The sequence below is a fragment of the Ranitomeya variabilis genome, chromosome 6 (genome assembly GCF_051348905.1).
Source record: "Ranitomeya variabilis isolate aRanVar5 chromosome 6, aRanVar5.hap1, whole genome shotgun sequence".
Taxonomy (NCBI): Eukaryota; Metazoa; Chordata; class Amphibia; order Anura; family Dendrobatidae; genus Ranitomeya; species Ranitomeya variabilis.
In genome coordinates this window covers 490,581,756-490,596,684 of record NC_135237.1, presented here as the reverse complement: position 1 = coordinate 490,596,684, position 14,929 = coordinate 490,581,756, and the positions used below count along the sequence as shown (strand labels likewise).

At 43.1% G+C, this 14,929-nt stretch overlaps 1 protein-coding gene and 1 long non-coding RNA gene across 3 annotated transcripts in view; one reads left to right on the top strand and one right to left on the bottom strand.

Moving 5' to 3' along the window:
• ZNF704 (zinc finger protein 704) overlaps nt 1-14,929 on the top strand; it is a 282,103-nt gene that overhangs the window by 40,209 nt on the left and 226,965 nt on the right. Inside the window, exon 2 of the mRNA XM_077270719.1 lies at nt 8,685-8,935. Coding sequence (XP_077126834.1) covers nt 8,685-8,935 — 251 coding nt within the window. The remainder of the gene's footprint in view (nt 1-8,684; nt 8,936-14,929) is intronic.
• Nucleotides 1-14,929, bottom strand: part of LOC143782831 (uncharacterized) — a 108,097-nt gene that overhangs the window by 4,636 nt on the left and 88,532 nt on the right. The window contains exon 3 of one of the 2 annotated variants that reach the window (XR_013217055.1): nt 8,210-8,446. The exons of the other annotated variant lie outside the window; for it this stretch is intronic. This is a non-coding gene — a long non-coding RNA (uncharacterized LOC143782831). Of the gene's footprint in view, nt 1-8,209; nt 8,447-14,929 lie in introns of those variants that run through there. 2 annotated transcript variants of the gene reach the window in all.

Sequence of the window (14,929 nt, the reverse complement as noted above, 5' to 3'; positions counted from 1 at the left end):
CGATACAGACAACGATGCAGATCGCTGCAGCGTCGCTGTTTAGTCGCTGTGTGGTCGCTGGAGAGCTGTCGCACAGACGGCTCTCCAGCGACCAACGATGCCGAAGTCCCCTGGTAACCAGGGTAAACATCGGGTTACTAAGCGCAGGGCCGCGCTTAGTAACCCTATGTTTACCCTGGTTACCAGCGTAAATGTAAAAAAAAAAAAAAAAACATACTCACATTCCGGTGCCCGGCGTCCGCTTCCCTGCACTCCTCCTGCATCCTGTGTCATCTCCGGCATCTCCCACAGAGCACAGCGGTGACATCACCGTTCTGCTTTACGGCCGGCACTTACAGGATGCAGGAGGAGTGCAGGGAAGCGGACGCCGGGCACCGGAATGTGAGTATGTGGTGTTTTTTTTTTACATTTACGCTGGTAACCAGGGTAAACATCGGGTTACTAAGCGCGGCCCTGCGCTTAGTAACCCGATGTTTACCCTGGTTACCAGTGAAGACCGCTGGATCGGTGTCACACACACCGATTCAGCGATGTCAGCGGGAGATCCAGCGACGAAATAAAGTTCTGGACTTTCAGCAACGACCAGCGATCTCACAGCGGGATCCTGATCGCTGCTGCGTGTCAAACACAACGATATCGCTAGCCAGGACGCTGCAACGTCTCGGATCGCTAGCGATATCGTTGTAAAGTCGCTTAGTGTGAAGGTACCTTAAGGGACCTTTTTAAATGCTTAGGAAGCCTTTGAAGGTGTTTTTTGTAAATTATTCTAATTTACTGAGATAATGACTTTTGGGTTTTCATTGGCTGTAAGCCATAATCATCAACATTAACAGAAATAAACACTTGAAATAGATCACTCTGTCTGTAATGACTCTATATAATATATGAGGTTAACTTTTTTTTATTGAAGAACTGAAATAAATTAACTTTTTGATGATATTCTAATTTTGTGAGAATCACCTGTACACTGTAAGATGACTCGCTGTTCATATGTTCTTTGAGGTTTCTTAACCATTTCAGGTTTCCTAAGACATGAAGTGGCTAAAATAACTAACCAGTCCATTATATGGTCTGCTTCTGTTTAAAACCCGCATACTAGTTCGAAGGGCAGCGCAACTGCGCATGCCTGAAAAAAAACTTACAGCGCAGGCGCCGGGGATGCTAATGAAGGAAGAGGAGGCGGTGCCTGGCACGCAGAGGCCCTAAGTGACAGCTGTGGTGCGTCTGTGTTAGGGGGGAAAGACCTGCCCCCAGACGATTTCAAAGTATGAGGGACAAATTTGATAAACAATTCTTTCAGCAGTGGCAGGAACAAGAACTAAAAGAGCCACCTTGTCAGAATGCAGCATTAGTGCTGCACAAGGTGGCTCTTTTAGTTACAAAGGCCTGAGGGGGGTGACAGGTTCCCTTTAATGGTAAGCAGATGCTTGAAGTTATTACCAGCCATAATCAGACTGCGGACCACACATGAGCCACAGTACTGCTTGGTCCTTGGTCCCAGGCAGGAGCTTTACTAAACATTTAAAGAGCACCTTAACTTTTGGAACTTTGGAAGAGTGTAGAGGCACACAATCCAAGCTGCTTGAGGTCTAGTGTGAAGTTTCCACAATCAGTGATGGTTTGGGGAGCTATGTCATCTGCAGGCGTAGGTCCACTATGTTTTATCAAGACCAAAGTCAGCGCATCCGTCTACCAGAATATTTTAGAGCACTTCATGCTCCCCTCTGCCGACAAGCTTTTTGGAGATGTAACATGCATAGAGGTGGCCTTTATGGAACAGTGGGCAAAAAAAAGCCTTCACACAAAAATTGTAAGGCTCGTTTTGAGTTTGCCAAGAGATGTGGGAGACTTCCCAAACGTGTGAAAGAACGTGAGATGAGACCAAAATTTAACTTTTTGGCCACCATGGTAAACGCTATGTCTGGCCCCAAGCCAACACAGCTCATCACCCCAAGAACACCATCCCCTCTTTTCAGTCTGTCAGTGATTTGATAGATAAAAAATAATAGTGTGCACTCAGCCTGATAAGAGTGAGGTGCTGGTGTAATGGACTGTAAAAGTCCCCAACAATGAAATATATAGATACACCGCACAGTATATAGATAGTTGTATGCAAGAATTGTAGGGTTTTATTCACATAACATCAGTAGGGGAGCTGAAATAGATAATTACAGTGAGCGACCAAATTATTTTTGACGTTTCGACCCTCCTGAATCTTACTCATAAAGTCGCTTCAGCGATTCACAAGTTTTTAAAGTGTCTGCAATGGGGCATCATTTATATGGAAACACCTTCCAATTTCCACCACCAAGACCTCTTCTTGAAACCTCTGGGCCACCAATGCCATTTGTCTGTGTTGGAGATGAAGTGTTCCAACTCTTGGAACACCTGCTGAAGCCATACTCAAGTAGTGGATTGACGCCAACTAAAAGAGTTTTTAATTACCGCCTTACACGAGCACGAAGAATGGTGGAGTGCGCTTTTGGGATTCTAACATCCAAATGGCGAGTTCTGTTGACCGCTATAAACCTGAAGACTGACACTGGACGAGGTGGTGAAAGCTTGTGTGGTCCTGCACCACTTCGTATTATGCAAGGAACAGATTGCCATTGATGACCACTTCGAAGAAATTACCTTGAATGATTATCATAATATTACTTTTAGAAGTTCTGTGTCAGTTTCCGGAATGAGTGACAAATTTGCAGAATACTTTATTTCACCTCAAGGAAGAGTACACTGGCAGGATGAGATAGTTTGTCTTGGACCTTGTTACCCAAAGTATTGTACCTGTTTTACCCAGAGTATTGTGCCTGGTTGTGTTTTACCCAAAGTATTGTACTTGTTTTACCCAAAGTATTGTACCTGGTTCTGTTTTACCCAAAGTATTGTACCTGGTTGGATTTTACCCAAAGTATTGTACCTGTTTTACCCAAGGTATTGTACCTGGTTGGGTTTTACCCAAACTATTGTACCTTGTTTTACCCAAAGTATTTAACCTTATAATTAAATGAAAGAAAAATTTTTAAACAAAAAAAATATTTTTTTATTTACAAATTTTATAAAACATTTACAAGTTTAGATAGTGTGGGGTGGAGATAATACTGGAGGGGCTGTCAGATTGGACCACTTCAACACTGGGAGTGTGGAGAGAGGATTGTGGTGGTGACGGATCAGAAGGTAAAACAAGGTGAAGGGGTGGAGAAAGAAAGAGAACAGGTGGACATAAAACCGTGTGTAGGGATGGGAATTTGGAAGGTTTGAGGGGTGGAGTGGAGGGATTGGGAGGCAGAAGAGGTTGTGGGTGGAGAAGAGGGTTGTGTTTGGGGCATGATGGGTGTGGAAGGAGACTGGTGGTAGTGGGCAGGGAGTAGAGGTTGGGCAGGAAGTGGAGGCACAGATGATGTGGTTGGGAACTGGTATGGGACAGGAAGCTGGTAGGGGGCAGGAAGCTGGTATGGGGCAGGAAGCTGGTATTGTATAGGAGGGGAGGAGGGAGAGTGGGTGGAGGGGGGGCAGGTGCAGGAGGAGGTGGCAGGTGGAGGGGCTTGGGAGCTAACACGCTAGGGCAAACTGGCAGGCTTGCATTACATGCATCTGCTGGTCAGGAGATAGCTTGTCTATGCGCTCGACTACTGCCTAGAAAAATGAGTGATTTGGCAATTTACTTGCATCTGAATGCATCCTATCCAGACGTGTGTGTGCAACTCAAGAATACTGTTGTTGAGGAGGTTAAATCCTGCAGTCATACAACAGATTGAGCGAGTTCTGGAAGGATGCATTTAGATGCAAGAACTCGGGCACATAGCTCTTTTCCTGACCCCTCTGGCGCTGCCGCCTAAAACCCAAAGGTGTTCTAGAGGTGGCAGCAGTGTCAGAGGGGTGGGGTAAAGGAAAAGCTACATTCTCACCAGCAGCTTCATGTAACGCAGTCTGCCACGATGCTCCAGCGCTGGTGGATGGGACCGAGGGACCAGATGTGAGGGAAGGCTGGGAAGGGGCAGATGGGTCGGGTCTGTCGAAGTGGCCCCCGGTGGCGGACTCCTGTGTGATCTCTTCAGAAGGGTTCAACTCTGCAGGCTCCCGAATGCTGCAGACGGTGCTGTGGAACAAATTAAAAAAAATGTAATATACTGTATTGTTATTGTTTGGCCGTGGCTGAAACCAAAAAAAAGGTTGCATATGTAAACATTTTTACTTAGTAAATGGGATGTGGAATATTTACCTTCTGCTAACCATAGTCGACCGGAGGAACGACAGGGCTCTAGCATATTTGTGTTTGCTCCTGCGTCCTCCTAATCCACTCGGGGCCTGCATCTCCTTGTTGAAATCCTTCTTGAAGCAATCCCTGAGTGACCTCCACCACTTGGTAACTCTTTCCCCTGTAAAGTGAAAGCACAAATTGGTTAGTATACAACAGATTACATCCAGTAACATAACTGAACTATGAATATTTACGAGCTTGATTCTGGGCCCGAAACTCAAGGTCCTCTCAATGGTCCACTACTTCGTGGCATACATCCTCACAGAGCCGACGGGTTACACCAAGATCAGCGTGGCGGCGGTCCCCCATATTCCACAGCGGCTCCCGCTCTCGGATTAGATCGCTGAGGAGGTCAATATCTAGACCGGCTGCCTCACCGTCAGAGTCCGGAGCACGCTGTGAAGCCTGTTAAAAAAGACAAAAAACAAATCCATTACACTCAAATCATCCACATGAAGTGGAAAAATACAAAAACCAAAAAATATAAAAAAGGTACTTACTTACTCTCTGCCTACCGCCTCAATGCTCATGCTGACAACCCTGGGAGGCGCTTTGAGGATCTCTAGATCGAGCACCAGAATCGGAAGACTAAAAAAAACCACACAAAAAAAACATGTGTTTGGATGAAGGGTTATGTGTTGTGTGTACTGTGATGTCTGTAATGATCTGTTTTTATGTGCTGTGTGTACTGTGATGATGTGATTCTGCGATGCATGTAAGAAACTTACCAAATGAGAGCCCGCTCCGGGTATTTCTTCACCCCATCCGTCTCCTTTTGGAAGCACCTCTGATGCTGCAGCTTCCTGTTAAACAAGAAATACATGTGTGTATATATATATATATATATATATATATATATATATAGCGCTGGAGTCCTGGGTTCAAGCCCCACGAAGGACAACATCTGCAAAGAGTTTGTATGTTCTCTCCATGTTTGCGTGGGTTTCCTCCGGGTACTCCGGTTTCCTCCCACATTCCAAAGACATACTGATAGAGAATTTAGATTGTGAGCCCCAACAGGGACAGTGACGATAATGTGTGCAAACTGTAAAGCGCTGCGGAATATGTTAGCGCTATATAAAAAATAAAGTTTATTATTATTATAAAAAGAAAAAAAAATACCTCACAGCACTGACGACGCGGGGGAGGACTTCCAGAAGAAGACATTGGTTGGCTGGCTGCTGGTCTGGTAGGCTGTGGCTGGCTGCTGGCCTGCTAGACTGTGGCTGGCTGCTGGCCTGGTTGGTTGTGGCTGGCTGCTGGCCTGGTAGGCTGTGGCTGGCTGCTGGCCTGGTAGGCTTTGGCTGACTGCTGGCCTGGTAGGCTGTGGCTGGCTGCTGGACTGGTAGGCTGTGTCTGACTGCTGGCCTGGTAGGCTGTGGCTGGCTGCTGGCCTGGTAGGCTGTGGCTGGCTGCTGGTCTGGTAGGCTGTGACTGGCGGCTGCTGGCCTGGTAGGCTGTGGCTGGCTGCTGGCCTGGTAGGCTGTGGCTGGCTGCTGGTCTGATAGGCTGTGGCTGGCTGCTGGCCTGGTAGGCTGTGGCTTGCTGCTGGTCTGGTAGGCTGTGGCTGGCTGCTGGTCTGGTAGGCTGTGTCTGACTGCTGGCCTGGTAGGCTGTGGCTTGCTGCTGGCCTGGTAGGCTGTGGCTGGCTGCTGGCCTGGGGAAGGTTTTTGCTCTGGCTGGTCTGGTAGGCTGTGGCTGGCCTGGGGCAGGTTTTTGCTCTGGCTGGCTGCTGGTCTGGTAGGCTGTGGCTGGCTGCTGGCCTGAGGCAGGATTTTGCTCTGGCTGGCAGCAGGTTTTAGCTCTCTGTCTTGCTTGCAGGCTGGTATATGGATGAATGAAGCCCTACATGGCAGGCTTTATATACACCTTTCCTAATTGGGGGCTGGCCAATTGTATCTGAGCATGTGCAGTTAAAAAAACGGAATCAGGTGCCGGATGTGATGAATCCGGCGCCCATAGGCTTGCATTCTAGCAAACGCCGGACGGCGCTGGATACGGCGCTGTCCGGTTTTTCGCTGCAGACAAAAAACGTTACTTTGTCCATTCTTTCCCGCTGCCGGATCAACAATTTTCAACGGATCCGGCAAACGATGGATGAAACGTGAGGCCATCTGTCGCAGTCCGTCGCTAACACAAGTCTATGAGAAAAAAACGGATTCGGCGGCATCATTCGCCAGATCCGTTTTTTTTCAAAATTCGTGGATTGAGCCTGACGGCAAAAAACTGATGTGTGAAAGGAGCCTTAGGTAAAAGCAACTGCAGAAGGGAAAGCTGACAACGTGGAGGTGCTAATGACGCAACTGTTGCATGCTAATCTCCAGAAGCAATAGCTATAGCAGCAGTAGCAGTGGCAACAGCAGCAACACATGGAGCACTGGCACTATAGGCAACAGATAGAACTCCTTGCTGAGGTGATCTGTGGCTGGGCAACCTCCCCAAACCCAAGTCAAGGTGATCATTCACACGTGAGGAAGACGGTAAGGAGAGCCTTGCAAAAGATGACCCCAGGTGATGCATTGAGGTGTCCTTGACGGTTTTCAAGAGGGTGTAAGAACATGAGAAATTGCCTCTGGAGGAGAGGGCAGAGGGTCTGGCACTACATCTAATGGGGGAGCCACAGAAAGTCTACTATGACCTGGCCTTGCAGGACGCAAAAGAGTATGCCAAGTTGAAAACGGAGATCTTGGTTTGCTTACGAGTGATTTTGACTGTCAGTGGGTGCAACACTGGGCCTATCACAGTGACTAACCTCCCCGGTCTCAAATGTTCAACTTCCTACGCCTGGTTCAAAGGTGGTTGCAATCAGAATATTCCTCCGCCGCGTGCGCCGATACAGTTACATTCTGCGGCAGAGCAGGGAGAATCGATCTCCCTGCTCTGCCGCTATAGAGCCCCTAAGCAGGCAGGGGCTCTGTGCCAGCAGTGGGCCCCCCGCCCATCATAGCAAGGTTAGCTGTTTCGGCAAAGGGCCGGGTTTACGAGCAGTCACAGAGATTGGTGGAACTGGCTGCTCACATATCCACACGGCGATGCATGGTATGGTGGATATATGGAAGTCCAGCTGTATCATAAGTGCACATAAGCCTCCTGTTGTTTGTCCCCAGATCAAGTTTGTATACTGTGTGCTATCCACTCCAAGTGTATTGGACTATCACTAAAGCGCCGTTACTTGAACTGTTTATTTTGTTATGCCTGCACTGAAAGGCCGCTTATTTCCTTTGCTTGTGGCATGGTTTATGGAGTTTTAATAAAACAGCCTGGACATTTTAGTTAAACCGCTTCCCATACTTACCTCAACGCAATCGAGTGACTTTAACTATGTTCGCCATTGTGGGTGTGTATTTTGTTTTCTAGATGTTTTCAGACAATTTATCAATTGCTACTTTTTTTTAGTAAATGTACTTCAGTCTCTCCTCTGGAGTGATTTTAATTTGTATTTTTTTTTAAAAAACTGCAAATATTTAATTTGCATGCAACATTTTAACGAACATGCACATTTTACTATAAGGGTTAAAGGCAAAAGTAAAGAGTGGAAAGTTAATGTGCTATTTGAAAGAATTTGGCGCGAAAAAAAAGTCTGCAAATATCCAAAGACAAAAAGAAAACGGAGTTAGAAATACCCACAAATGATGAATCGGGCCCTAGGCGTAAGATTGGATTCCTAAACTCTTCTTCACATGAATATTAGCAGGAATACACGGACTTAGACCCTTTACATTTGTATAGAAGAATATCTGAGCATGCTCTAATATGGGCAAAAGTTATTGTGAAGGAAAGGGGAGAGGGTGAGTCTTGACCATCACTTACTGTGAATTCTATTATCTATTGAATATACAGGTGTTATCTTCTGAGGTAATTCTGTCTGTGATGATAATGGGACTGCTAAAAAGTCTTCTTCATAAAACAGGAAGTATAAGTCCATTATTAGGCACAATTGCAAGTGTAAAAATTTTTCACTTTTTTAATAGAAACTGATATGTAAAAAAACATACATTTAAAGAATCACTCCTATCAACGTTTTTTCCAACATATTATATAGCACTGTGTCCTTACAATTGCTCATTTTGTCCTCATACCCAGCTAATTCTTCTCTTTTCTATGCAGGGAAAATTGACCTCCTGTTTCTACATCGAGCTTAGAAGGATTCAGCTTATCAGTTTTTAATCACGTCCTGTCATAGGCCTAATGGAAAAAGAGAAAGATTAGTTGGGTAGAAAGGCAAAATTAGTAACTCATTGCAATATATTAAGAGGATAAAAACTGATGGGAGGAGGAGGAGGGCTTCTTTAACATGAAAACCTAATTTCAACAAAAGCTCATTTCCTAATGACACATTCCCTCTAAATACAAACGTCTTAAAGATCACTTATGTCTTGTGTTTAAATGGCTGCTAACTGTTTTTGTGTTAATATTTCAACAGAGAACACATGTAAAATCGCACTGGCAATGTAAAGAGCAGCAGGCTGACATGAGACACACTGGTCACATGACATCGGAGTTCAGGGACCCCTCTACCGAATGGAAAAACTCTTCTTCACCCATAGTCTTGAGGAACACGAGTAGAGCAGCGGACGCCAAACAGGAACTGAAACAAGAATGCACAAGATCCATCTGCCTTTTGGAGCAGAAAAGGAAGGTTGTCTCATCCAACATAGATGTTCCACAAGCAAGGTATGAATATTGTATATTCTGCATACCGTAGTAAAGTAAATATTAGTCAGTGCACAAAGGTAGAGGTTCTTCTGGAACTCTGTATGAAGTAGTACAGTACATCCTCACACTAGAACCTTACAATTCAGTATTAAAAAATAAATATTCACTGTGTGCAGAATTATTAGGCAACTTGTATTTTTCATGAAGTTTATAATATTGAACAACTACAGTGATGTTGGTCAATCCAGACGGAATATTAAAGAAAGTAAAAGTGAGGTTTTGTCTGTCTTGGGAGTCTATGTGTGCAGAATTATTGGACAAGTGTTAGTCATCAGAATTTTTATGTAAGTAAATGAAAAATGTAAATTTTCTATCTCAATTGTTTATTTTCCTCTTTTAACCCCTTCACCCAAAAGCCAGTTTTCACCTTCCTGACCAGGTCATTTTTTTCAATTGTGATTATCTATTTATATAATCGTCTAAGGGGTACTTTCGTCTGTTTTTCTGTCTGTCTGTCTTTCTGTTTATCTGTAACGGAAATCCAGTCAGTGCCCCCTCCCTACTCCCCTCCAGTCAGTGCCAGTGTGTCGCCCCATCCCGGACCAACTTTTTACTATTGATGCTGCCTATGCAGCATCAATAGTAAAAAGATATAATGTTAAAAATAATTTATAAAAAATGGTGCTATTCTCACCTTCCGCCGTCCACCGATGCGCGTGATGCTGCTGCCAGCTTCCGTTTCCAGTAATGCATTGCAAAATTACCCAGATGACTTAGCGAGACTGCTAAGTCATCTGGGTAATTTCGCAATGCATCTCTGGGAACGGAAGCTGGCGGCAGCATCACGCGCATCGGACAGCTTCGGTGGACACCGGAGGGTGAGTATATAACTATTTTTTATTTATTTATTTATTTTTTATCAGAGATATGGTGCCCACACTGCTGTATACTACGTGGCTGTGCTATATACTACGTGGCTGTGTTATATACTACGTGGCTGTCTGTGTTATATACCACGGGTCCCCAACTCCAGTCCTCAAGGCCCACCAACAGATCATGTTTTCAGGATTTCCTTTGTATTGCACAGGTGATGCAATTATCATCTGGGCAAGACTAAGGAAATCCTGAAAACATGACCTGTTGGTGGGCCTTGAGGACTGGAGTTGGGGACCCGTGTTATATACTATGTGGCTGTGTTATATACTACGTGGCTGTGTTATATACTACGTGGCTGTTCTATATATTATGTGGCTGTGCTAAGCGCGACGTACATACATACATACATAAGCGAAGCCCAACAAAAAATTTTGTGACATTTTAAATATCAAGTCATATCATTAGAAATACATTTAGTCATAATGTCACAGGTAATGGACAAATTTAATGGCCGATCATCTATTTCACATAGAGCATACAACTACAGAACAAAGGATGATAAATAGGCCAGTATGCATAAGAAAGTAGAAAAAACTTTATTAGAATATAGTACATACGACAAAAAAGGGTCGAAAGGTGGATGAAACCACAGTGTATATAAACAATTGAATAAAACGGGACATGGGGACCCTGGCTAGTAAAATCCAGATAACATATTAAAGATAGTAGATAGTAGGAGCATGGATAAAAAAATCCATTTTACTAGCCAGGGTCCCCATGTCCCGTTTTGTTCAATTGTTTATATGCACTGTGGTTGCATCCACCTTTCGACCCGTTTTTGTTGTATGTACTATATTCTAATAAAGTTTATTCTACTTTCTTATGCATACTGGCCTATTTATCATACTTTGTTGTTTAGTTGTATACATACATACATATTCTAGAATACCCGATGCGTTACAATCGGGCCACCATCTAGTGAGGTAATAACTTTGGAACGTTTCAACGGATCCCACTGATTCAGAGTCTGTTATTTTGTGACCAGGGCCGGACTGGCCATCTGGCAATTCTGGCAAATGCCAGAAGGGCCTGTCTGGTCATGGGCTGCCTTGTATGCAACGTTGTTAACAGAATCGGTGTTCTCAATACACCCATACTGTTAAGAGTTGTGACGGAGCACGAAGTCGCTGAGTCAGTCACTTACCCCACCAGGCCACCGGCATCATTAGAAATATTGGTCTTGTAGTAAATCTTGCTTTATTCTGTCCAGGGTAATATGCCTATGTAATGGGCCTATGTGATTTCAAATGTTAGGGATGAATTTCATCCCCAGTCCGTACCTTTGAGATATTGTACTTCATGATAGTGGTAAAATGTATTTGATGCTGTATGAGTTATGTTTATTTGTGAAAAATATCAGAAACTTGGCAATTTTCAAACTTTTATTTTTTATGCCCTTAAATCATGGAGTCATGTCACACAGAATAGTTAATAAATGACATTTCCCACATGTCTACTTTACATCAGCACAATTTTTGAAACAAAATTTACAAAAAAATTTTTTAGGGACCACGTCACATTTCAAGTGACTTTGAGGGGCCTATTATGACAATTTCTGCTGAAGGTAGAAATACCCTATCTATGGCTGTACATTACTGCTCAGCCACATGGAGAGACTCGGGAGGGACGGAGCATAGATTTCCATAGAATAGTTTGAAGACTCCATATACAGAGGCCATAAGTGCTAGAAAAGCAGAATTCCCCATCAAGTGACCCCATTTAGGAAATTATACCCCTTTAGTAATTTATCTACAGGTGTAGTGACAATTTTGACTCCTTGGCTGTTTTCTAGAAAAAAGCAGCAGAGTTTCTCTGGACTCCATCTGGCCTCTGTTCAGCATTGTCCTTCTTTTCAGAAGTGCATAAAACTGTGGTCCACCGCGCTTTTATGTATGCCTAAAAAGACGAACAACGCCGGATCACAGGTCAAATGGCATTCATAGTGCCTCCATCTGAGTCATTATAGGGAATATTCCACTGGGAATTCCATCTGAATCATGTATTTCAGAGATTTACACAGAAACCTTGGTGTAAGTGCTCAGTGCAGAGTGCAGGGTAAATGTGAGCCGAGCCTTAATGCAATCTTTGGGAGGCAGAATGAAAAAATCAACAGCAGGTTGAAGAATTGATTTAATATATTTTTATGTGGTATAAGTGATTACACTACTTTACTCTTGACAGAGCAATGTGACAGCTTCTCTTTTGCAGGATGAGTTTATGTTTTTACTGGCACTATTTTCGGGCACATGACATTTTTTGATCGCTTTCTATTCTGATTTTTGGGAGGCAGAATAAAAAAAACAGCAATTCAGGAATTGTGTTTTTTTTTTTTTTTTTAAATATATATTACAGTAATACCCTGTTTATATATTTTTTATGTTTTGGTGCTTTTATGCATTAAAAACTATTTTATAGCAAAAATAGTTCTTTTTGCATTGCTTTATTTTGAGAGCTGTAACTTTTTTATTTTTCTGCTGACGGATCTTTATGCCAGCTTGGTTTTTGCTGGACCAGATTACATTTTCAGCTGCACTTTTTGTTCAGCGGTATGATGATTAAGCATAGTTTTTTGCCTTGATTTTATTTTTTTTTTTACGGTGTTCACTGAAGGGGTTAAATAGTGGGACAGTTTTATAGAGCCGGTCGTTAAGGATAAGGGTATGTGCACACGTTGCGGATTTCTTGCAGAAATTTCCTGAAGAAAACCGGAAATTTTCTGCAAGAAATCCGCATTTTTTTTTTGCGTTTTTTTTTCGTTTTTTTCGCGTTTTTTTAGCATTCTGCAAGCGTAATTAGCTTGCAGAATGCTAAAGTTTTCCAAGCGATCTGTAGCATCGCTTGGAAAACTGACTGACAAGTTGGTCACACTTGTCAAACATACTGTTTGACAAGTGTGACCAACTTTTTACTATAGATGCAGCTTATGCAGCATCTATAGTAAAAGATAGAATGTTTAAAAATAATAAAAAAAATAAAAAAATGCTTATACTCACCCAGACATCTCATCAGCGGCGTCCGTTCGTCTTCCTATAGCTGGTCTGTGCGCACAGGACCTAGCGTGACGTCACGGTCACGTGAGCGGTCACATGACCGCTCACGACCAATCACAGGACAGTGACGTCATCGGCAAGGTCCTTCGCCGCACATCAGCTACAGGAACCGAAGCGACAGCGTGCAGTGGAGGCGGGAAGACATCGAGGGTGAGTATATCGCTATTTTTTATTTTAATTCTTATTTTTTGACCACTTATATGGTGCCCAGTGCGTGGAGGAGAGTCTCCTCTCCTCCACCCTGGGTACCAACCGCACATAATCTGCTTACTTCCCGCATGGTGGGCACAGCCCCGTGCGGGAAGTAAGCAGATCAATGGACCCCTAGGTGTGCGGAATCCCCTGCAATTCCGCATTTTAATGAACATGTTGCTTTTTTTTCCGCGATGCGATTTTTTTGCGGAAAAAAAGGCTACATTTGCACAAAAAATGCGGAATACACTTAAAATAATGGGAGGCATATGTAAGCGTTTTTTTCGCGTTTTTATCACGTTTTTATAGCGAAAAAACGCGAAAAAAACGCGAAAAATACTTAACGTGTGCACATGGCCTAAGGCGATACAAAATCTGCACTTTTTTCTTAAATAAATTAATGTATTTATTGGAATAATGTTCTTTATTTGAGAATTCTTTTTTGGTCAGAATGGCCATGTGAGGGCTTGTTTTTTTGTACTTTGGAAAAACACTGTTGGTTTTAACATATTGTGTACTGGAAAACTGGAAAAAATTCCAAGTGCGATGAAATCGCAAAAAAGTGCAATCCCACAGTTGTTTTTTTTTACCATGTTCACTAAATGCTAAAACTGACCTGCCATTATGATTCTCCAGGTCATTACGAGTTCATAGACACCAAACGTGTCTAAGGTCTTTTTTATTTAAGTGGTGAAAAAAAATTCAAAAATTGTGCCATTTTCCCATACCTGTAGCATCTCCATTTTTCATGATCAGCTTGGTTGGGGGCTTACTTTTTGTGTGCCGTGCTTATGTTTTTAATTTTACAATTTTGGTGCAGATGCGATCTTTTGATCGCCCGTTATTGCATTTTAATGCAATATTTGCGCGACCAAAAAATGTAATTCTGGTGTATTGACTTATTTTCTCATTATGCCGTTCAACGATCGGGTTAATTCTTTTTTATATTGATTGATCAAACGATTCTGAATGCGGCTATACCAAATATGTGCATATTTGATTTTTTTTTTAATTGTTTTATATTGAATGGGGCGAAACAAGATGAGTTGAAAATATTAAAAATATTAAAGAAATTAAAAAAAATATAAAACATTTTTTTTTTAGTTTTTGCTGGCTTCAATAGTCTCCATGGAAGACTAGAAGCTACAGCTGTCTGATCGGCTCTGCTACATACAGGCGATGATCAGATCGCCTGTATGTAGCAGAAATGCTCACTTGCTATGAGCGCCGACCACACTTACCGTGCGATGCTCCTTGATGTCGCTGTTACTATTGACAGTGACATCAGAGCGGTTAAAAGTCAGAAATCGGTGCTAGCAGGGTGTCAGCTCTCACATAGAGCTGACACCCTCAACCGATCGCTGTGGATCTCAGCGGACTGAGGGAACACAGTTCCCATGGCTCCGTACATGTACGGCGCATGTCGAGAAGGGGTTAAAGTGAGAATTATACGTAAGCAACTGTTCAAAAATAAGTTTCTGACATTTAAAAAAAAAAATCACTAATCAATTTAGCCGCACTTAATCTGTTGATAATCAACTTTTTGGATAGCACCAACCTCTGGCTCCCAGACACTGCTCTAATTTGTGACGGCTTTCCTTCACCATAAATCTCCAGTTTAAGAAGTGCCCACAAGTTCTCAATAGGGTTTAGATCAGGGGAGGACAGGACAATGTCATTATTCTTTCATCTTTAGGGCCTTTACTGGCAGCCTAGTAGTGGAGACTTCGATGCCGCGATGGAGCATTGTCCTGCATAAATTCATAGTTTTATTACAAGATGCAGACTTTTTCCTATATGAGGAAAGTGTCTTCTAAAAATTGGCATTAGATTT